Here is a 25,038-nt window from a genome sequence, read left to right as displayed (position 1 = left end):
GGGATCGATAGGCCTCCGCATTACCTAAGATGGCATTGTCGGCTGGCTGATCACTGGCGTAGAACCCTGAAGCATGGCTGCAGTTAGTGTTGCTGCGGAGGCTGGGATTGCGGAGGTTGTTGCTGGTACTGCATGCTGCATACTTAGCATCTCAGCATGTAGGACTGCCAACTGCTGCCTTATTTCTGCTGCTTGTGCTGACGCTTGGATAGCTTGCTGATTAGCTGCGAATGCTGCTACCATTCTGTCCCTCTCTTGTTGCGCTCTTTGCAACTGTACTTGCAGCTGTTGCAGTTCTTGCTCGGGTGCTGTGGCTGAGTTTGGTTGGGCCTTCGGATCTTGAATCTCTTGGTCTTGGGGTTCCGGTGGTTGACCCTGGGCGTCTGCTCTGGTGTCATCCTCCGCTGGCGAGGTTGCATAGGCGCTACGAAAGTTGCGCCTAGGCCTTCCTCGCTGACCTGTGGCCGCTGCTGCTTTGGAAGTGGTCTTTCTTTTCCCTGCCATCGTTGGTTTGCCTTGGCTCAACCACGGTGGGCGCCAATGTTGAAACTAGAGGTTTCAACCTGCGTGGCGAAGACCAAGGCCTCCGCCCGTCGGACGGCCGGCCTCGGGCGGAGGCTCGGGGTACGAGCGACAGGGGGAATAGTGGAGACTAAGGGAGTGGCACGAGAAGTTAAGGTTTCATTAATTCACCCACCAACCAACCTCCATGGTTACAAGTGTCCCCTATTTATAGGACTCAACTACCACATAACGGAATTTATTACAATGCCCCTCAACTACTACAGTACATTCCTGGAATATTCTGCCGCTAGCCTTTTACTCGCGGGGTAGTCCTGCCACATCGTTTCTAAGCAATGGGCCTCCATGAGTGGTCGGCCCACTATAGCTGGTCTTCGGCCCAAAGGCCTGGCTCCTCGGCGCCGGCCTTCATCCCCCACGGCGCGTCGCTCCCTTGGCGGGCCTCTGCCGGACGGTCGGAGACGTTCTCCGCGGGTATCCGCCCGGCCACGCGGGGGCCATGGTTCTTGCCACTGGCCTTCGCGTTCAGGGGTGCGCTGTTGCCTCGAAGAGTCCCCGCCGGTCCGGGCGGAGGCATCACCGGCTGGTCTTCGCCCGGCCGCTGGCCTCCGAGCCTCCGACCTCAGTGGCGCGCCGTTGCCTTGGAGGGTCCCCGCCGGTCCAGGCGGAGACATCATCTGTAGGTCTCCGCCCGGCCGCACACGAGCCATGCTGGCGCGCTTGCGCCCACCACGAGCGTCCATGCTTGAGTACCTATGCACACTTGGGCAAAATCATTTGTTCGGTTAGTTTAGAGATAAGGCTGCCTCCGCCTGTAATACCGGAGACGCCCGCCTGAGCGGTCGGCGGGGTGCGTGCCTGGCCACGGTGGAGTCCGTGATGACCCCTCGAGCATGGTCGAGAAATCTCCTAGTCAGCGCCCAGTCTCTGCCCGCTCGAAGACGCCTTGGCGACACCCCACTGCCAGGGGCCTTCACCACCCGCCAAAAGCCATGCTACAACAGCCCCGCTCGCCACCAATGCCGCCGGCCTCGACTGGAACCCCAACGCCGACTACCACAACGTCGGCCGCCCCGCGCGCCACCAACGCCGACGGCCCCAACATACGCGCGCCACCTTTAGCAGCGTAGAATGCGTACTCAAAAACCTATTCGGAAACCAAAACCAATCATCAATTGAAAATATAAACAAAAAAAGAAAAAAAAGAAAACCTATAGTCCCGGTTGGTAATACCAACTGGGACTAAAGGGCCAGCCCACGTGGCCAGGCCGGGAGGCCTCTTTAGACCCGATTGGTATTACCAATCGACCTTTAGTCCCGGGCGAGAAACCATGACTAAAGGAGGGGCCCTTTAGTCCCGGATTCATGCTCCCGGTTGGGAAACCAGAACTGAAGGGGTTTCCCAACCGGGAGTATAGCTTGTTTCTATATTAGTGTATGGTAGAGCTCAAGGATGAGCTTGATCTTTACTGGAGAGTGTTGCTTCTTGATAGTGATGCCTTCCCCATAGCTCAACACCCCTATTTATAGTGTTCTGGAGCTATGGGGTACCTCTAGAAGTGAGTGGAAGGTCAGTGGAGAGGGGGGACATCGAGCGACACCTAGGGCAACCACTAACCCCTTGGATCCATTTCCTTCCCATCCAACAGTGATGGAGAGCTCCATGATGGCGGTTATCCCTATCCTAAGGCAGATGGAAGGTCAGTGGGGTGTTTGAGTGGCTAGTGATAGTCCCTCCAATCCAAGAGAGGTCCATCCAACACCCTTGGATGCCACTAACTCAAATCAATGGTTGAGGGGACTCCTAGGTGTGCTTCCTTGCTCCCCCACAGATCAATGACATGCCGGGGGGAGTGGAGGCATCGGGCAATGCCGTGGTGTGGGTCCTAGCCTCCTTGTCACATGTGGTTCCTTCTAGAAGATGTTTTCTTCAATATTTTTGACCATTTTTCCCATGTATGCAAATTCTCCAAGTGCAAGTGGAACTAGGTCATTTATAAACATCAAATGCTACTTGTGGTGTGCTTTACCTTCACTTTAGTGGAATGTCAATGGTCAAACATGGGGTTTAGTGACCATCAACAAGCTCCCCAAGCTATCCCTTTGCTCATCTCGAGCAAAGATGCGAATTTAGTATTTGGATCAAGTGTTGCTACAATGTTAACGTCTGGTAAAAACTTGTATACAAACCAACACTATCTCTTGCATTGAATAAGTTGGTACTTAGAGACTCACCCATCTTACCTTAGTCATATGGGGTTATAGCCTTCACCTTGTCCTGAGAGATCACAAGACATACTAGCTTGATGGAGATGCTCCTTCTCCTCCTTTGGTTTGATCGAACTTCTCAGAGATTTTTGAGTTTTTAGAAAGAAGCATGCTCAAGTTCCTCCAATGGTACTCTCAAATCTCTCAAAGGTGTTTGAATCCTCACCAAGGCCATAGAGCTCAGCCTTCACATTCCTATCATAGAGCTTATGTGGATTTCATGGGTAGAGGATGAATGTAAGGCATACTTGTATTGAATATATTGCTAAGTCAACACTTGGATCACATGAAGCAACAAGTCGAGCAATTAGATCAAGATGTCCTTGTTTGTGGATGGTGGTGATAGAAGTGGTACTCCTTTGATGATCTTCCTCTCTCTAGCATCTTTGGATGAGAGCATAGCTACCTTTCTTTCCTTCTCTCTCTCTCTCTCTCTCTCTCTCTCTCTCTCTCTCTCTCTCTCTCTCTCTCTCTCTCTCTCGCTCTCTCTCTCCCTCCCTCCCTCTAAGCATGAGAGCTTGCCTTGCTCTTCTCTCTCTTTTTTTCTTCTTTTGTAGCCCATGTCTCTCTTTTGACTTGGAAGTTAGCTAGAGAGGTATAAACAAACTTTCATGGAGTAAATTTAGGTAGAGGCGACAGCCATGTTGTTGCATTACTACTATTTATTTTTTCATTGATTAACTTCTTATAAAGCTAAGCAAATGCAATTACTTAGAAAATTAAACATGAGGAGTATTTAAAAACTAATGCATTGTGTTGAAAAAAATATGAGATAAATACCAATTTACCTTTGGCAAGGCTCAAGGCTTCTCCTCCTCGAGTGCAAGTTCTCCTTGTTCCATAATAGAAGTCTTTTCAGGTTTAGGAAATGAGAAGACAGACGAAAGGATCTTCCTTCTTACGCCATGTCTTCTTGGACTTTTATTACTTCTTATCATGCTTCTCCATTTCCCCTGTTGGTTGAGGTTTCTCTCCATTGTCTTCCACCTTGGGCGATTCTTCTTTACCTACTTTTTGTCTGTAGAAAAAGGTTTGCTAGTAGAGAATGCGAATATTTCCTTCTTTCCAGCAAAGTGGAGTTGGAGTTGTCCCGATCCAACATAGATGCAAGTGTTGGCAGTATTAAGGAATGGACGTCCAAGGATCAGAGGTGTGTCCTTGTTGTCGTCACCCATGTCTAGAATCATGAATATACGTGCGAACTCCTTCTGCGTAGCGGACCGTTTGGTTGGCTAGCTGCAAGTAGACAGAAGTATAGGACAAAGGTGCATAAAGTAGGTTGTCATATGTTACCTTTAGCATGATGTTTACGCTTGACAGCTCACGGCGCAGAGGACGAGGATACGCTGGCCGCCGCCACGTCCGGCGTCGATGACGACGCGCGCGCCCATGGAGTCGAGGAGCTTGGCGAGGATCTGGGCATGCGCGGGCCACCCGATGGCGGACAGCACGTGGCCGTCGGCGACGCAGAGCCCGAAGGGTTCTGGGTCGACCCACGTGCCCCCCGCCATCTCCACGACATACCGCAAGCTGAAGAACGCCGTGCAGCGCACCCCGCCTCTGAGCCCGCCGGCCGCGGCGAGCAGGAGCTGGCTGTGGCATGTGAGCACCAGGGGCCTCCGCAGCGCCGCGAACGCTACGACGAGGTCCACGATGGCCGCATCCGCGCTAAGCTGCTCCGTGAACCGCCCGCCCGGGATCACCAGCGCGTCGTAGCAAGACGGGTCCGCTGACGCCGCCGCGAAGTCGGCGGTTATCATGAACCGGTGGCCCGTGAGCTCCGTGTAGAGCTGCGGGCGGTGTGCGTGCATGAGGATGGATGGATGGGATGGGGTGGGGTGGCTGCTGGTTAGGAGTAGTACATGACGTGACGTACCTCGAAGCCGAGGAAGTCATGGACGGCGGTGAGGCAGGAGTCGCCGGGGCTCTTGCCGGGCACGGCGCAGTCGACGGTGATGCCGAGGGTGCACTAGTAGAGAACAGACCTTTGATCCTCGGTCAAAATGGGCTCTAGTCCTAGAATTTTTTATGCCCGGGACTAGAAATACCTTTAGTCCCAGTTGGTGGCTCCAACCGGGAGTAAAGGTCCCTACCCAACGGCTACTGTGCCAGACAGAGGTGGCAGGGACCTTTAGTACCGGTTGGAGCCACCAACCGGGACTAAAGGTATACTTTTACTCCTGGTTGGTGGCTCCAACCGGGAGTAAAGGTCTACTCCCGGGCCGTGGCTGCGCCCGGGATTGGAAAGTTACCTTTAGTTCCGGTTGGAGCCACCAACCGCGACTAAAGGTCCCCCCTTTATATTCCGGCCGTCTCCTTCCTCCCCGAGCCCGAGCTCAGCACATTTTGAAGCTCACTGCAGTAGTGTTCTTGCTTCCTCCCTCCCTCCATTGTTCCTCCATCCATTCTTCGATTCCTCTGTCGATTTCTTCGATTTCTCTGTCGATTCTTCAGTTGTAAAGGTTACCAATCTCATACTCTCATTTTTCACCATTGTCTTATCTCATTTTGTTCACTATATATATATGGTTCTTTATTGTGGTTTTTTTCATTTGTAAGCAATTTGAGCTTAAAATCACTTCAAGCTTGCATATTTACATGAAAGAAGGTTAAAGTAGCTAGTTGAACTTGCGGATCGTGTTCATCTCGGCGACCATGTTCTCTGCCGAGCGGTAACGGACGTCAAGGAGGAGCTTTGATTCTACGAGGGAGAGCGGCAATGGTCGTGGAAGACCGTGTTCCCTTCCTCGTAGAATCGGAGCTCTTCCGTGGCAAGTACGGTGCCGTCCGGTGGAGAAATGCTCGCCGAGATGATCATGTAAGCAAGTTCAACTAGTATGGATGGTTATTTATTCATATGTCCCGATATCGTCGCAGTAGTCTGTCAATCACCGTACTTTTTATTTTAACTTTTTATGAAATAAAAACTTAGAAAATAGTTAGAAAATTATAGAAAATCCGTACTAGTTGAACTTGCGGACCGTGTTCAGCTCGGCGAGCATGTTCTCTGTCGAGCGGTAACGGACATCAAGGAGGAGCTTTGATTCTACGAGAGAGAGCGACAACGGTCGTGGGAGACCGTGTTCCCTTCCTTGTAGAATCGGAGCTCTTCCTTGACCAAGTACGGTGCCGTCCGGTGGAGAAATGCTCGCCGAGATGATCACGTAAGCAAGTTCAACTAGTACGGATGGTTATTTATTCACATATCCCGATATCGTCGCAGTAGTCTGTCAATCACCGTACTTTTTATTTTAACTTTTTATGAAATGAAAAACTTAGAAAATAGTTAGAAAATTATAGAAAATCCGTACTAGTTGAACTAGCGGACCGTGTTCATGTCGGCGAGCATGTTCTCTGCCGAACGGTAACGAACGTCAAGGAGGAGCTTTGATTCTACGAGGGAGAGCGACAACGGTCGTGGAAGACCGTGTTCCCTTCCTCGTAGAATCGGAGCTCTTCCTTGACCAAGTACGGTGCCGTCCGGTGGAGAAATGCTTGCCGAGATGATCATGTAAGCAAGTTCAACTAGTACGGATGGTTATTTATTCACATGTCCCGATATCGTCGCAGTAGTCTGTCAATCACTGTACTTTTTATTTTAACTTTTTATGAAATGAAAAACTTAGAAAATAGTTAGAAAATTATAGAAAATCTGTACTAGTTGAACTAGCGGACCATGTTCATTTCAGCGAGCATGTTCTCTGCGGAGCGGTAACGGACGTCAAGGAGGAGCTTTGATTCTACGAGGGAGAGCGGCAACGGTCGTGGAAGACCGTGTTCCCTTCCTCGTAGAATTGGAGCTCTTCCGTGGCCAAGTACGGTGCCGTCCGGTGGAGAAATGCTCGCCGAGATGATCACGTAAGCAAGGTCAACTAGTACGGATGGTTATTTATTCACACGTCCCGATATCGTCGTAGTAGTCTGTTATGTGTGTACACTCCCATTCTTCTGTTAATTTGCGGAAATATCATGTGAATTACTTACCTGCCGTAGTAAAAGACGAGAACACAATGACCATTAAAAATATCATTGTTTAGAGATCTAGATAATTTTATAGTTTCTTAATTTTATTTGTTTATAAAAGGAGAAATTTATAGTGTATTAAAAATGAGTATAGAGAGTAGATGGCAACTGCTTCCGGGTCCTCGGCCTCTCATGGGTTTCCAAAGCAACTTAGGCCGAGCCTCCCTCTCATTCCATGCGGCAAGTGTCGTGATGAGACGAAGATTGTGATGGAGTACCGAGTGAAGAAGGAGGGTCCCAACAAGGATCGTATCTTCTACAAGTGTCCGGATCGCAATGTGAGTTATTTTATCGTATTTAATGATTATGGTTAGTTTATACCTATTTTCATGATGGTTGTGATTAAAGTTCTAATTTTTTTGTTTTAATTTCAGTGGGATGGCAGTGGACGATGTTCAGGCTTCTACTGGGAGGAAGAGTATGTTGAACTCGTGCAAAAATATCTTGCACAACAGGCAGATACGGCGGCTAATGAGGCAGTGATCCAGCCGAAGAAGCCCAAAGATGTTGCACAATCGGGGGATCTGTCTGTTTTAGTTGAGATTGGTCGTGAAATCCTAGTGCTACTGAAATGTATTTTAGCTTTAGTTCTTTTAGTGGTAGTTGGGATTGTCTACATTGTAGCGATGCTTTCATAAATTTGTATCTTTTGTGGTGGCACGCATGTTGTATAAATAATTAATTATGATCTAGGTTTTAATATGGTATTTATGTCATGTAATGCAGATGAGCCATCATTGGATGTATAATGCTGATCGCCGCTCCCAAGAGTTCATTGACGGTGTGAATTCTTTGTTACGTGCGGCCGAGGCAAACAAACGCGACGGTTTCATGTGCTGCCCATGTGCCATATGTAAGAATACGATGGAATATCCTTGCTCAAGGACTCTTCATTCACACTTGTTCAAGTCGGGTTTCATGCCAAACTATATTTGTTGGACAAAGCACGGAGAAACCGGTGTTGTAATGGAAGAAGGTGAAGAAGAACAATGGGACGACAATGATATTATTCCCGATGGTGCGTGCTTCAATGATACTGCAATGGGAGAAGCTGAAGAAGAGGTAGCCGCAGAAGATGAGCCGGCTGATGATCTTTCTCAGGTCATTCGTGACGCACAAAGAGAATGTGAAAGTGAAAAGGAGAAGATCAAGTTCGAGCGGATGCTAGAAGATCACAAGAAATTGTTGTACCCAACTTGTGATGCAGGGCAGAAAAAGTTGGGAACCACACTAGAATTGCTGCAATAGAAGGCAAAGAATGGTGTATCTAACAAAGGATTTGGAGAGTTACTAAAAATCCAAAAGAAGATGCTTCCGAAGGACAATGAATTGCCCGCCACTACGTCATTTGTATTCATATGCATGTATATATACGTCGCGGAGCACCACCGCCCTTGTTCGCCCATGCGTTTCTATGTATACGGCGGAGCACCGCCGCCCTCGTTCACCCATGTGTACAGACATATATATGGCGGAGTGGAGCACCGCCACTCTTGTCACACCGCCCTCTCTCGCAGCCTAGTCGATCAACATTCGTATTATCCTTATCGTTAACGCTAAACAATCACACCAGGGCGAACCGCGCTGTTGATGTCACTGATGTGGTTCGCCCTAGTCACCGACGCAATTCGCCCTCGGCCATTTATGTATAGCCCTAATTCGCTCTAGTACCGATGCAGTTCGCCCTAGTGTGGCGAATTGCGTCCGTGACCGAGGGGCAAGATTTAATAATGCATACTGTTCGTAGATTTTACGCAGGTAAGCAAAGATTTGACGTACTATATATTGGTTTTGTTTTTTGAAGCTAGATGGCCGACCCGAGAAACATGGATGAGGAGGAGTTGATGATGAATTTGATCAACACTGGCACTCAAGTTGCCGGTGATGATGGTGCTAAAAATAACGTGCAAGAGGATGCAGATGACGGGAGTCAGTACTTAGCTCTTGAACAAAATGAGCAACAACATATTGGCCAAGTATATATTTTTTATTATTAGCTATATATATTATCATATGTCTTATGTGTGCTCATGACATTAAAAATAATGTTTATGTTTTGTAGCCCTCTGGATCGACATCAACAACTACAACGAAGAGTAAAAATGTTCGAGGTCCCAAAAAGCCATTGGAGGGCCGCTTCATCATCTCGTAGTTCAATGTGGATACAGGAGAACCGGGGGGCGAATAAAATGAAATTTGTGCACCACTGTGGTTACCTTGTACGGGACAGGCTCCCGATTAGTACCCGTGAATGGAAGAAGAAGACCAATGCTCCTCATATCAGTTTTGTCTCCGATCGTGACAAGATGTTAATTTGGAAAGATGTATTGGTACATTTCACGCTCCAAATAGATGGTTATGATGATATAATTGATGGTGATGAATTGAAGGAGCGAGTTAGGGATTGGGCAATGAAGAAGATGGCCACCCAGTTTCAGACTTGGAAGAAACACCTATACATGATATATGTCAAGAAGAACATAGCACCAGATTTTACTGTCCCAGGCCCGATCTCAAAGCAGAGGCCCTATTGGGATGAGTTTGTACAGTACAAGACTTCGGAAGAGGGTGTGAGTCGGGTGATAAAGAACCAACGTAATGCCCAACAGAAGACATACCACCATAACTTGGGATCAGGTGGCTACCCGACTGCCATTAAGAAGTGGAACAAAATGGAAGCAGACCTTCTTGCCAAGGGTATCAGACCAGAATCACTCGAGTGGGGAGAACGTGCAAAGAATTGGTTTTTCGCTCATGGGGGAACACTAGACCAGGAGATAGGGAAGTGCGTTTATGGCACAAGACTACAAGAAGCAGCAGAAAGATTGTTTTATGCTTAGAGAGCTACTGCTAGTGGTGCGTTCAGGCCCAACAGAGAGAAGGATGAGCTGACATACGCCATCGGGACTATTGAACATGGTGGCCGAACTAGAGGCAAAGGAAGTGTCTCGTGGGAGCATGGATTCCCTCAGGACAGACCTTCCTACAGAAGCCGCCAGAGAAAGAAGGAAGAAGAGGCACAGCGGCTCCAGAGGTTGGAGGAAGCGGTGCGTGAAGCATAGGAGCGGGAAAAAAACCTTGAAGCGAGAATGCAGGAGGAAATCAGAAGGCAAGTGCAAATAGCAGTGAGTGGAAGCAAGTAGGCATCAGAGCCAGGAATCAACATTAGCCAATCTGTTCAGTTGAAAAGCAGTTGCGCTTCCACGGAGATACCAAATCAAGGGGACACAGGACTGCGCTTCCCTATGGATGACGTCACTGAACCTTGTACAACGTGTGAGCTACAGATTCCGAAGGGAAATTCCACAATCAAGGTGGCTATCGGTCTTGTTAATCCTATCGACCGAACCAAGACACCAAGGATTCATGGGAATATAATCCAACAAGGATATGCTACCATCTCAGTAGATAAAGCTAAAAAAAGGTTTTAGTGATTTGCCTCTTGACATTCCTAGAGGTGATGGCGAGAAAACTCTAGGAGAAGCGGAGAAGACATTCATTCTATGACGCAAGCGCTACATTATCATTCTAGGGATGTCGGCTCCACCTCCTCCTGAACTACCTCACCATAGGTACGTGCGGATAAAAACACTACATCATTAATTTGTATTGGCTTAAATAATTAACAATCTGCTCATAATAATATGTCATTCCTTTTTTTGTAGCAGATCCTCCCCCAACCTAAATCCAATTGTTCAATCGCCAAATCATCATAGTGCTCTGTACGATGACATTGTGTTGGAAGGCGAGGCTGCATCCACACCATCTCCAAGGAGGTCTCCAACGCCGCAGCCACCACCTCCAAGGAGGTCTCCAACGCCGCTGCCAACACCTCCAAGGAGGTCTCCAACGCCTCCCCCGCCCCCGCCTACCAAGAAGCCTAGCAAGAGGCCAGCCCCTCAAACGAAGAACCAGTCCCCGCCTGCAAAGAAAGCCACCGTGAAACCAAGGGCTATTCCCAAAATAATATCTGAAGAGAAGGAAGAAGGAACTGATGCATATAAAAAAGATATGTCTAGATTCTATGACAAACTTAAAAAGAATCAAGAAGCAAGGAGAAACCCGGAGAAACCGTACTTCTTCGTAGCTCTAGATATTCTAAGAAAAAGGGTGGCTTCTTACCAGCAACAACAGCGGGAATCTCGTACGCCGTCCAAATCAACGTTATCGGACTATGACCGCACTCTCACCAAGTCAATTGAGGCGGCACAGAAAAAGAAGCGGGAAGGGAAAGGAGTTGCCGAACTCGGACAACAAGCGCACCAATCAGTCCCCCCGCTAGTTGTTGGTAATGAATATGGTTCGAATTTAGGATTAATGCATCAGGCAAACATACCTCCGGATGTCGATTTGGATCACCTTGGTGAATTTATTGATGAGACTGGTCTCGACCTTTACCAGATGTTTGGTGATGAAAACATTGAGAGTGCGGCGGAGGTTGATATTTGGAAGAAAAAATTTGTACTAGGCCAGAGTCTATACAACCCTCAAGCCTTATCTGATCTGGGGACGCAAATGTACCTGCTAAACAAGTGGTACATACAGGCGTCTACCGGTGGAGACTTCTGCGTTGGTGTCAGAATTAGAGATGAACATTAGTTCCGTGGCGATGATGTTATGTATGTTGACTTTGCAGAATTTCATCAACTATGCCACCTGACCTCTCTGGACAAAGTTATCATTAGCTGCTATTGCCTATAAGTAATAATTCTTTCGATCTATTATTAAACTCATCGTATGTGTGTATATGCATATAAATTATCCTAACAAGTACTATATATATGTAGATTTACAATGACAGAGCTCAGAAAGGAAGGCTACAATGAAATTAGTTTTGTTGATCCCTATATAATATTCAAAGACCCAATTACTCCAAAGACTAATTGAAGTCTGAGTCAGAGAGTAACCTCATGAACTTCTTAGTGAACCAACGCCACAAGAAGGATATACTCTTTCCCTATAACTTCAAGTGAGTGTTAATAATGTCGATCATCCTTAATGGCTCATATGTTGATTCTAGTTAATTAATGAGTGTTATGCGTTATATCCTATAAACACATGCAGCAATCACTGGATATTGATGGACATCGATCTGGTGAAAAGTCACTTGATAATCTATGACTCGATGAGAAAACCACAACAAGACTACCAAGATATGATAGATATTATCCTGAGGTAATTTCGGGATCTCTAGCAACTATATATACACACAAACATGATGATTAACTATATCTGATGACGTGGCAAATTTTTTATTGGGCAGTGTTTGGAGAACCTTTATTGAGAAGCAACACATGGAAAAATGCAAAGCGCCACTGGATGTAATCCCTTTGAAAGTAAGTCCCCTGAATCGCATTATCTTTATTAATTAAACATATAGCTTTTACCGGATCACCAGATTGGATGACAAATCTTTTTCTCGTAAAGTGGTGTCTGAGGCAGGAACAGGAGAACAACTATTGTGGTTACTATGTTTGCAAGTTTATCAAGGTGGTCTCCCAAAGAACTTCTACAGAGAGACTCAAAGTACGTTAAAAATACACTATATATTCATTTAATTATTATTATTGATTGTGTTACTATGTCTTTATATATATATATATATATATATATATATATATATATATATATGTACATATATTAATTTATTTTCTTTTAATTCAAACCTGTAGACTCGATGGTTGGAGGAAAAGGTCATATGGCAAGACCAAATTAAAGCAATTCAAGAGTCTATAGCCGGATTTTTTAATGAGCAGGTCATCGATTCCAAGGGCGAGTTCTACTTCGACCCAACACTGCCATGGAAGCCAAGCTAGAGGATGAGAGGAAATTTGTTATATCACAACAACTGTAATGCAATCTTTTTGTAATATATGCACATGAAATAATATAATGTAAAATACACATATGCATGCATGCATGTAAATATATATATGATGCATGCATGCATATATATATATATATATATATATATATATATATATATATATATATATATATATATATATATATATATATATATATATATTTCTATGCTTGAATTGTGTGATTTAATACGTTCATTGTGCTTGAACCGAAACATACTATAAGCGCGTATAAATGTATAATTAGCAGCGTACAATACGACTTCGAAAACAAAAAAATGAAAAGAAAAGAAAAAAGAAAAAAAACCTTTAGTCCCGGTTCGTATTACCAACCGGGACTAAAGGTGCCGGCCATCGTGGCATGTCAGGAGGCACCTTTAGTCCTGGTTGGTGTTACCCACCGGGACTAAAGGTCCTCCTTTAGTCCCGGTTTCTGACCCGGGACTAAAGGACCCCCTTTAGTCTCGGATGCTTGCTCCCGGGTGAGGAACCGGAACTAGAGGGGGTTCCCACCAGGAGTAAAGCTCGGTTCTCTACCAGTGGCGGCGAGGGCGTTGAGCGGGACGGCGGCCTTGTAGTCCTCCATGTAGTCGCCGCAGAGCATGAGGACCTTCCTGGGGGGCGCATGGATGGACCTGATCGATCCTTGCTCGCTCTGGACCTGCAAGCGTGGTAGTGAGTAGGGAGTAGTGAGTAGTAGTGACACTGGCAGCTAGCGTAGGAGTGGGCGCGCTGGAGTGGCTCTGAGTTTCTGATCGATCTGCTCACGTCGATCACGACTGGTGGATCGACCGCTGAAAAAAATGGTCCAAACTTTCATAGTAGATGGGGACAGGATTATGAGCGCAAAAAAAAATGGGGGCAGGATTAGGGCGGTCCAAGTAGTTTCTATACATATTAATTTTCATAGGTACTACATATAGAAACTATGGTCTCAATGAATAGTTTTTACAGAATAATTTTTTATTCTATCACATGCATTCTCACTTCATTCTCTACCAATCACATCCCTTGTTTCTATAATTTTTGTTCTCTCTCTTTAATAACTACCTTGTCACATGAGCAAAATGCTTAAGTGACAATACAATTAATATCTATAAAAATTAGAGCGCCCTTAGAAACGATAGGATCAAATCTCTGTTCCGCATCCCGAGTCCTGACGGGAAACAAACCACGTAATAAAACGCACGTGTTCAGGGCATGGGCATCGCATGCGTCACGCGTGATCTCCGGATGAGCCACGGCCACGGATCGAGACGGCCAGAGAAATGCAAGCCCTGTACTTTACTATACAGTAATTAGTATTAACATAACACGTGTCAGGAGAGGTTAAGTGACTACACACATGTGGATTGCTTATATTATCCGCCCGTGAATCGGTAGAGTAATTTTTGTGCATGGTGCTGGGCGCGCCACGCCGTGATGATGATTTAGGCCGGTAATTAAACAGTCCAGTTGACTGATGTCGAGGACATCCTGGTTTGGAGATGGTCGGAGGATGGAGTGTATTCTTCGCGATCTGCCTACATGGCGCTCCATTCAGCCTCTCTGGTTACAAGCGCATTTGGGGTGCATGGGCACCTCTGCAGGTGAACATCTTCCTCTGGCTCGCTGTCCGACGATGGCATTGGGCCGTAGACAGGAGGCGCAGACAAGGATTGGACGCGGCCGAGCACTGCTTCCTATGCGACCAGGAACCTGAGACCATCGACCACAAAATAGCTTCCGGCTCGTTCGGTATGGTCAACGGCGGAGCCACGTATGGGCTATAGAGGGCTCCGGCCCCCTTGCCCCGTAAAAAAATGAGGATATATGACGTGAATGTGTAAGTCCGCTAGCTAATTTAGCCCACTAGGTAATAGGCCACGTGCAAGCCTGCACTTGGGAGTTGGGACCCGGGCACCTGGGCCCTGGCATCTGTGAACATGAGCAAAATAATCCACAGAGTGACCGAGACGGCGGGGGCGACGAGCCGAGCACCGGAGATGTCGATGCCTCGAGCTGGAGTCCTTGGCGGTGGCGGCGGCGGCCTTCCTTGACTCGCTCGTCGGCGGTCGACCTTTTGTCCATTAGCACTACATTAATACCAAAAAAAAAACGGATTTCCATCTTTTAGTGTGAGATATGCAAAGTGGTTGAGAAGTACTACCCAGCAGATTTCAACCAACAAGAGAAGCTTAGATTAGAGTATCAATTGAAGCATTTTGTTGTTGATGCTTCCGATAGCTAAAAAATATTGCAACCATAGCTGAGCTATGTCGATGCCTTGTTGCCACAGGACGCCGTAGGACTTCTAACATGATCGATAGATTGCTTCGGTTGCTGCTTACTCTTCCAGTTTCAACAGCTAGTGCTGAGCGCGTTTTTTCTATCTTGAAGATCACTAAGACAAGACTACGAAACAAGATGGAAGACGAATTTCTTGCCAACAACTTGGTAGTACACATAGAAGGCGAGATCGCAAGAGACTACAGCTATGAAGATATAATTACTGATTTCCAGAATTTGAAGAAAAGAAAAAGTGGACTTTTAACGAGTGCCAGTTCTATGGGTTACTTGTCTTTTGGTGTATATATACTAATATGATACTGTAATGGGTATCCTATGGACAATAGACCATGGTCACCTGTGTTTTTGTTAATTGTGACCTAATTATAGTAGTATAGAACTAAAACTTATTTTTATAGAACTTGTGTACATGTTGGTCAGTTAGTCTATATGGTCTGGATTTGACAAATACCCCCCATGTATTTGGCTCCAAGCTCAGCCACTGGATAGGGTGGTACATCCTCGCACATCTTGGCGTGAGAAAAAAAAGCCGGTTAGGACATAGAGGACGCACATGAATGAATATTGAAATGTTCCACAGTCACTAGTGCTACAGTAGCCGTGCGGCCGTGCCAAACAAAGTCACGGGCCTGCGAGGCCCATCTTATTATGATGTTTGGGCCCATCCGAAGAGGGAAGAGTCCCATGTGAGAAACGGCCCTCCAGGCCCATCTTGTTATGATGTTCGGGCCCATCCGAAAAAGGCAAAAATGGCTCCTTATGGGGTTTCGCCGAGTGGGCTTCCAGGCAGCAGCCCACCCCCACTGCAATTTGCCATGCCGCTGTATCGTCTCGTCCGCCTGATTTCCTGAATCCTGATGAAATAATGTATGCAAATTCTGCTCAAGCGCCATGCCGAGTGGGCCTCGTAGTCCTCCATGTAATCGCCGCGCGCAGAGCATGAGGACCGGCTGCCATGGATGGACCTCATCAGAGACTCGGAGCTAGCAGTGTTTGCTAGTGAGTAGTGACACTGGCAGCGCGCGCGTAGCGAGGAGCAGCTCTGATGAGCATATGATCGATGATCGATCGCACGTCGACCGCTCAAAAAATGGTCCAAATAACATTCATGCTAGATGGGGACAGAAATAATGTCGACGTGTCTGGTGAGCTCTAGCTAGGTTCCAGTTGGGCAAGCTACGATGAACTAATAGTACCTACGACTGCTATTCGTTTAAAAAAAATAAACATACGTACCTACTGCTGGAGTATAGTTAGAGCTATAGTACAAACATACAATCTAATCCTGAATTCGTCGTGACAGTGCGGTAGTACCACCGTTTGTTTGGTAGATGAGATCGATTAGCTGATGATGATCGCCCTGTTTGTTTAAGTTGGTTTAGCTTATAAGTCATGGCTGAAAGTACGGTTGATTAGTTTGATGTGAGAGAAAAATACTATTCGTTGATTGATAAATCATAATTTATAAGCCAAATACAATCCAGCGAACAGGCCAGATGAACCTGCTGCTGCTGCTAGAGCTAGTATGCATGTCACCCAGTCCCAGATCGACCAGGTAGAGACATGCCAAGCTAAGAGTGATGTGTGCCGTGTGTATGCTCAGAGGAATAATATTGGATAATGCATGCTGCATAGTGCATATATATATATATATATATATATATATATATATATATATATATATATATATATATATATATATATATATATATATATATATATATATATATATATATATATATATATATATATATATGGTGGTTGGTAGGTTGGAGGATGGGTCGCTGACCGTCCGCTTGACCAGAGGTGGCTATAGGTCTTTTTCGACTTACCCCATATTCAATTTGTTCGATTTCTTTTTTTTACTGGAACAGTATTTTTCTCTTACGACACTTCAGTCGAAACAATATTTTTTAGTTAGTTTCAACCCATGTATACTGACGGAGACGTACAAGTATTAGCCTGGCCTACCGTGCCATGGCATCAGCTGTGCCTCTGCACGTGAGTACCCACTGCAACTAGCTTTGACATTGCTTTCGTCGTAATTTTTATTAGACGAGAAAAGAAAAATAAAAAACAGAGGACAAGAAAAAAAACAACTGCAGCCTCAGCCCGTCAGCCGGGGAACACGCTTCGCCTCCCAGGCAACGGGCCAGGCAAGCAATCCCAGGCGTAGCAGTATATTCGGCTGGGCTTATACAATCGTATACATCGTGGATTATAAATTAAAATAATATTTTTCTTTCATATCAGATCAGCCAAACTAGCTAGTAGTAAATAATGTACGATCATTTATAAAGAAACGAATAGGCTGTAGGATTTCGTCCGCTGGGGTCACACGATCAAATCTGCCTCCCAGTCACAATCCAAACACGTTCACCGGATCGATCCGTCACGTAATCTGACGGCAAATGCTCCGGATGCCTCATGCGTAGTGATGAAAACGGATAGGACACGGACAGATATCACCGATATTATATTTGTTTTCATATTTCTGTTCGGATAGTGTCAACTATGTCGGATATGATACGATTGAATATTGACATCATAAATATGCGATTTGAGTATTCGGATACGGATACGGTATCAAATGTTGGATATCTAGACTCAGATATGGACAGATCTCAACCCCTCTAAACAGATTCGGTTTCGCATATGGTAGGAAAATATCCGTACCGTTGCATCCAGATGATTCAAGGCCTCAAGCAGTTCATTCAGCCGTCCTTTCCTTTTCTTATTATATACTACGTAGCAGTGTAGTACATGTATTTATCTAGAAAAGTGGTATGTATTACTACCACCACCAAGATAATTATTATATTATTCAACCGTCAACCAACGTGACGTCGTCGTTTCATACGGGTGTGATTGATAGGCCGAATCGGATCCTCCTCGTACTATTTTGATGTCTGACTTTATTTATACGATGTATTTGGTTGTCCTCCTTACACTTTTCGTTTTGGTTTGTATCCTTTCATTCATCTGCCCTCCTCCATCCAGCATGACTTTATCTTCTTAATTTCCACTTTTCTCTCTATACAGGATGGTTTGATTCAGGCATGGTGCAAAGACTCATATGTCATACACTCAAAACTCTCATTCATATATACAACCAAACAAGATCTCATCTCATACTAGACCAATAATAAAAATAACCAAACACAATTAAATACACGATTTAAGTATACATCTCACTGTCCTAGACCGACTCTCCATCTCAGCTCTCCTCACCAAAACAATCACATCCTCCGTTAGCTCGTGGGTACACTGAATTTAATAGTTACACTGAGGCGGCATCCAGAGATGATGACGCATGCAACAGTGTTGATCAGTCTGTCTGTCAGATCTACAAGGTTAATTTTCGGGATAAGAAAAAACAACCGCCTGATCGCTGGGCTGGCTGGCCAGCCCCTTATATGGCTACTATTTATGTGAATCAGTTAGTAATATTTTTCTTTCACATAAATAAACCAACAACAATATAACTCAGCCAACCGAACAGCATGATAGCTGCTAGCTAGGCCTCACAACCAACAACGTTGAGTGATTATTGTGCGAGAAGTTTCATGAACAGACGAGGTGTTTGATTGCCTCTCCTAAATTTTAGTTGTTGTCCTATCAGATATTTAAACACATGTATGGAGTATTAAATATAGACTAATTATAAAACTAATTACATAGTTTACGCCTAATTTGCAAGATGAATCTTTTAAGCCTAATTAGTCCATGATTTGACAATGTTTTGCTACAGTAAACATGTGCTAATGATGGATTAATTAGGCTTATAAAATTCGTTTCGTGGAGTACTGACGAATTATGTAATTAGTTTTTTTATTAGTATCTGAACACCTCATACAACATCTTTCCAACACACCTAAATTTTAGTTGCTGGATTCAAATACCTCTTAAATTGGCTTTAGTTGTGATCCCAGCAGCACACTAGCTAGCTTGAAGTACTAGTCCTGCAGTGCAAACTATTCCCAAGGACTAGACACAACACAAGCACCACATGCACATAAGATTAAGGGGGTGTTTGTTTCTCCTCCAAAACTTTAGTCATAATATTATTGAATATTTGGACATATGCATGGAGTATTAAATATAGACTAATTACGAAACTAATTATACAGTTTGCGACTAATTTACGAGACGAATCTTTTAAGCCTAATTAGTCTATGATTTTGACAGCGTGGTGCCACAGTACATGTGCTAATGATGGATTAATTAGATTTAATAAATTCATCTCGTGGAGTACTGACGGATTCTATAATTTATTTTTTTATTAGTATCCGAACACCCCATACAACACCTCCTAAATTTTAGTCACTGAATCCAAACACCCCCTGACATACCCACACAACACGAAACCCACACGAACAAAGCACTGGTAGAGAAACATGTTGTACTCCCGGTTCTCAACCCCCTTCAGTCTTGGTTTTGGAAACGGGAGCACGAATCCGAAACTAAAGGGCCCTTCCTTTAGTCCCGGTTTCGCGCCCGGGACTAAAGGTCTAAAGAGGCCTCCCGGCCTGGCCACGTGGGCCGGCCCTTTAGTCCCGGTTGGTACCAACCGGGACTAAAGGTTTTCTTTTTTTTATTTTTTTGTTTCTATTTTCAATTGATGATTCGTTTTGATTTTTGAATAGATTTTCGAATACGCATTCTACGCTGCTAATAATATACGTATTCTACACGTTTATAATGTGTATAAACTAAAGTATGAAACTAACGTATATATTACCTGCATATATATATATTGTACGTTATTTTATGTACATATAATATGTATATATATATATATATATTACAAATAAAGCTTGTATTGTATATTCTATCATATTCTTGGCATAACAAATTCACTCCATCTGGTTTGGCTTCCATGTTTCGTTCACGTCATTGTAGAACTCACCGGCGGGGTTTAGGACATGGTCATTAAGAAATCCTGGTATGATCTCTTGAATTGCTTTCAGTTGGTCACGTCGTATGACTTTTTCCTTCAACCATAGAGTCTTCAATAAAAGCTAAAGAAAAACATAGTATCTGCAGTAGTTGTTCCCATGTTCTTATATATATATATATATATATATATATATATATATATATATATATATATATATATATATATATAGCTAGTACTTACTTTGTGTGCAATTACATCCAGTGACGCTTTACAATGTTTCATGTGGTGTTCCTCAATGAAACTTTTCCAAACACTACGCCCAATAAAATAAAAAAATTAATTTGGCCTTTAATAATTGTTGCAGTTAAGAGATCGGAGTATATATAGTTGCTAGAGAGATCAAATTACCCTTGGATAATATCTATCATATCTTGATACTATGTTTGCTCTTTTCTTAATGAGTCTAAGATGCTCAATCGACTATTGACCATATCGATGACCATTAATATCCAGTGATTGCTGCATATGTTTTTATACACAAATATGATCGACATTAACTAGAGTCAACATATATATATATATGAGAGATAGCTTAGCTAGTAAGCAAATAACTGAACAAATATCTATATGATAGACATTAATTATTTAACACTCACTTGAAGTTGGAGGGGAAGAGTATGTCCTTGTTTTGTTGGTTCACTAAGAACCTCATGAGATTTTTCTCGAGTTCAGCTTTCCATTGAGATGGGGGATTAGGGTATTTGAATACGACATTTGGATCAACGAAACCAACATCATTATCCTTTCTCTTTCTGAGTTCTGACATCTCATATCTGCATATATAAAAATATAGTGTGAGGATATATAATTTATATATATACATGTATCTTTTTATATATACACTTTAATAGTAGAAAATAATCACACTTACAGACAATAGCAGCTAATGAGACTTTTATCGAGAGTGTCTAGGTGGCATAGTTGGTGTAATTCTGAAAACTCGACATATATAACGTCATCGCCACGGAAGTAATGTTAGTTTCTAACTCTAACAGAAACAAATGTCTCTCCCCGTTCACACACCGCCATGTACCACTTGTTTAGCAGGTACATTTGCGTACTCAGTTCACCTAAGGCCTCAGGGTTGTATAGACTCTTTCCATGTTCAAATTTCTTCCAAGGATCCACTTTCGGAGCAGATGGTCCTTCAGCGAGCACTTGGGCAAGGTCCATACCGGTATCCTCATAAAACCGAGCCAGGTCCTCAAAATCGACGTCTAGTACGTCTAAGTTTGAACCATATTCGTTACGAATGACAAGAGGGGGGACTGATTGTTGCGATTGTTGTCCGAGTTATGCAACATATTTTCCTGCTCTAGCCTTTTTCTGCTTCGTCTCAAATGACTTGGTGAGAGAGCGCTCGTAGTCCGATTTTGGCAGGGTCTTTTGAGATTCTCGCTTTTTCTGGTCCACCTTCTTTCTTAGAAGATCTGGAGGTAGGTAGAAGTACGGTTTCTTCGGGTTCTCCCTCGCTTCTCATTGCTTTCTTATTTTTTTGAAGAAATTGCTCATATCTTTTTGTACTGCAGCATTTAATTCCTTTTCACTTTTCTCGTAAGCTAGTTTTTGGGGAATAACTGGATTAGAGGGGGCTTTCTTCTTTGCCGGCTGGTGGGCCAACAGCTTCGTTTGCGGGGCGGACCTCTTAGGAGCTGGCTGCTTCTTGGTCATAAAGGAAGGCGGGGCAGCCGTTGGAGACCTCTTTGGAGGCGTTGGAGATCTCCTTGGAGGCGTTGGAGACCGCCTTAGAGGTGGCGGCAGTGGCAGGATTGCATAATCATTGCCCAGAGCACTATGATGATCTGGAGATTGAATAATTGGACTTAGGTTGGCGGAGGCCCTGCTGTGTGAGTACAAAAAAGAATAATTTGGTATAAGAAATTGTTAGTATTAATCATACATGTCAATAGAAAATTAGTGAAAAAAATTATTTTATTCACTTTTGTCCGCACCTATTGTCTGGCAATTGAGAAAGTGGCGGTGGACTAGAGACCCTAGGAATAATGATGTAGCGCTTGCGCCATAGTATGAATGTCTTCTCTGCTTCTTTTAGAGTCTTCTCCCCATCACCTCCTAGAATGTCAAGAGCCAGATCACTAAAATCTTTGTTAACTCTGTCCACTAAGACGCTAACATATCTAGGTGGTATTATTGCCCCATGGATTCTTGGTGTCTTGGTAAGATCTGGAGGAGAAAAAACACCGAGAGCCACCATGATTGTGGCATTCCCTTTTGGAATATGTAGCTCATATGATGTAAACGGTGCAGTGATGTCATCTACGGGAAAACATAGCATTGCGTCATCTTGATTTGGCAACTCCGTGGAAGCGCAGCTACTTTTCAACTGATCAGGAGGGCTAATACTAATGTTGATTCCTAGATTTGATGCCTGCCTTTGGACACTCATTGCTATTTGCACTTGCTTTATAATTTCGTCCTGCATTCTAGCTTGCATGTCTTTTTCGCGCTCCTGTGTTTGAAGCAACGCCTCCCGTGACTCACGAACATATTCCTCCAACCTACTGATCCGCGCTGCTTCCTCATCCTTTCTTCTCTGTCGGCTTCTGTAGGTATCTCTGTCATTAGAAAAACCATGCTTCCAAGAAATGTTCTGTCCTAAACCTCTCGTTCGGCCACTGTGTTCAGCAGTCCCGATGGCATACGTCAGTTCATCTTCCTCTCTATTAGGCCTGAACGCACCAATAGCTTTAGCTTGTAGAGCATAAAAAAATCTTTGTGTTGCTCTTTCGAGTTTTGAGCCATGAACCAGCTTCCCAGTCTCTAGATCCAGTCTTCCTCTATGAGCGAAAACCAATTCTTCGCGCGTTTGGGTCAATTGAGTGATTCTGGTATGATACCCTTGGCAAGAATGTCTGCTTCCATTTTTTCTCACTTGGGAATGGCAGTCGCGTAGCCACCTGATCCCATGCCATGGTGGTATACCTTCTGTCGGGCATTCTTTCCTTCTCACCCGTTCCTCAACCTCTTCCGATGTCTTGTACTGTACAAAATCATTCTAGTAGGGCCTCAACTTTACGAGTGGGCTACTAGTATTGAAATTGGGCGTTAGGTTCTTCTTGACGTATTTTGTGTATAGGGATTTCTTCCAAGTCTGAAATTGTGTGGCCATCTTCTTCATAGTCCACTTTCGAACTAGTTCCTTCAATTCATCATCGTTGATAGCATCATAATCATCCGCTTGCAACGTGAAATGTTGAAGGATATCATCCCAAATTAAATTCTTATCAAGATCAGAAACAAAACTAACATGAGGCTCGTTGATCTTTTGCTTCCATTCACGGGCACTAATTGGAAGTCTGTCCCTTACAAGGCACCCATAGTGTTGCACAGATTTCCTTGCATGTGGACCAAGTGGTTCGCCTGTTTTAATATTGAATTCCGATATTATGTAGCGCCCCTCCATTGGCTTTTTCGGGCCTCGAATATTTTTGCTTTTCGCCGTTGTGGTCGTCGATCCAGAGGGCTACGTATAAAAAAGAATAAATAAATATCATGTGTACACATAATAGATGATAGATATTCAAATATATATATATATAATATTCAAATATATATATAAATATATATACCTCGCCAGTGTTTTCTTGCACAATATTTTCTTGGTTATCTTCAAGAGCCAGGTATTGACTCTCGTCATCTACATCCTACTGGTCACCATCGTCCAATTGAGTGCCGGTGTTGATAATATCCATCATTTCTTCATCCATGTTGTCTCTCGGAGCAGTCATCTAGCTTTTACACCACTAGATATATCTATAAAAAATAAAAACTATATCTATCAAATATCCATCAAATTCTAGCTCAAAAACATGTTTAAATAAATAACCATCCGTACTAGTTGACCTTACTTACGTGATCATCTCGGCGAGTATTTCTCCACCGGACGACACTGTACTTGGCCACGGAAGAGCTCCGATTCTACGAGGAAGGGAACATAGTCTTCCACGACTGTTGCCGCTCTCCCTCGTAGAATCAAAGCTCCTCCTTGACGTCCATAGCCCTTGGCAATGCTTTCTTCTAGCCGAGCACGATTGTGAACATATTTCTTTAGGACTCCCATGAACCTCTCAAAAGGGAACATGTTGTGCAGGAACACAGGACCGAGAATGCTAATCTCCTTGAGTAGATGAACTAAGAGGTGTGTCATGATATTAAAGAAGGAAGGAGGGAACACCAACTCAAAGCTAACAAGACATTGAACCACATCATTCTGTAGTTTAGCTAGATCCATTGGATCGATTGCCTTCTAAAAAATTGTATTGAGGAATGCATATAGCTTCACGTGGCTAGACGTACATTTGGAGGTAGAATTCCTCTTAATGCAACTGGAAGCAATTGCGTCATGAGCACGTGGCAGTCATGGGACTTTAAGTTTAGAAATTTCTTCTCTGGCACATTTATTATACCCTTTATATTCGAGGAGAATCTAGATGGTACCTTGATGCTTGCTAGGCATTCAAACATGCTTTCCTTCTCTTCTTTGCTAAGAGTGTAGCTGGCATGACTTAAGTAATGGGGTCCATCATCTGTCTTCTCTGGATGTAGCTTGTCTCGTTCTTTCAAACATTGCAGGTCCTGTCGTGCTTCAAGTGTGTCCTTAGGCTTCCCATACACATCTATGAAGCCTAGCAGGTTCACACAAAGATTCTTCGTTAGATGCATCATGTCGATCGTGCTACGGACCTCTAGGACTTGCCAATAGAGTAGCTCCCAAAATATGGACTTCTTCTTCTACATGGGTGCGTGACCATCGGCGTCGTTCGGAACAGGTTCGCAGCCATGTGCCTTTCCAAATACTACTTTCACATCCTTGACTATATTGAGTACATCCTCACTAGTTCAGTTGCCCGGCTTGGTCTGGTGGTCTGCCTTACCTTTAAAATGCTTGCCTTTCTTTCTTAGGAGGTGATTCGCATGAAGAAATCAACGATGGCCAAGGTACACGACCTTTCAACATTTTTTTCAAGAATATACCTTTAATGTCATCAAAACAGTGCATGCATGCATTATATCCCTTGTTTGATTGTCCTAAAAGATTACTTAGAGCAGGCCAATCATTGATTGTTACGAACAACAATGCTCGCAGGTCAA

The 25,038-nt window shown here is 44.2% G+C and overlaps 1 protein-coding gene across 1 annotated transcript; it reads right to left on the bottom strand.

Moving 5' to 3' along the window:
* Positions 1-1,495: 1,495 nt before the first annotated feature.
* On the bottom strand, positions 1,496-14,305 carry LOC136480475 (DJ-1 protein homolog F-like). Its single transcript, XM_066478004.1, has 6 exons — positions 14,234-14,305; positions 13,225-13,338; positions 4,667-4,759; positions 4,116-4,580; positions 4,012-4,026; positions 1,496-1,669 (listed from the first exon to the last, which is right to left on the bottom strand). Exons 1-6 carry the CDS (start codon positions 14,303-14,305, stop codon positions 1,496-1,498), a joined length of 933 nt encoding a protein of 310 aa, XP_066334101.1.
* Positions 14,306-25,038: the final 10,733 nt, after the last annotated feature.

Source organism: Miscanthus floridulus, chromosome 9 (assembly GCF_019320115.1).
Source record: "Miscanthus floridulus cultivar M001 chromosome 9, ASM1932011v1, whole genome shotgun sequence".
In the NCBI taxonomy this organism is placed as follows: domain Eukaryota; kingdom Viridiplantae; phylum Streptophyta; class Magnoliopsida; order Poales; family Poaceae; genus Miscanthus; species Miscanthus floridulus.
Note: the sequence above shows the minus strand (reverse complement) of the source record. Positions and strands in the feature narration are given on the sequence as shown.

Excerpts from the sequence above, each read along its gene's own strand:
- LOC136480475 (XM_066478004.1), bottom strand. The coding sequence starts at position 14,305 with ATGCCATCGTCGGACAGCGAGCCAGAGGAAGATGTTCACCTGCAGAGG. Across the intron at positions 13,339-14,233 it reads CATGCACCCCAAATGCGCTT|GTCCAGAGCGAGCAAGGATC; the intron begins GTAACCAGAGAG and ends CCACGCTTGCAG. Across the intron at positions 4,760-13,224 it reads CCGTCCCGCTCAACGCCCTC|TGCACCCTCGGCATCACCGT; the intron begins GCCGCCACTGGT and ends GTTCTCTACTAG.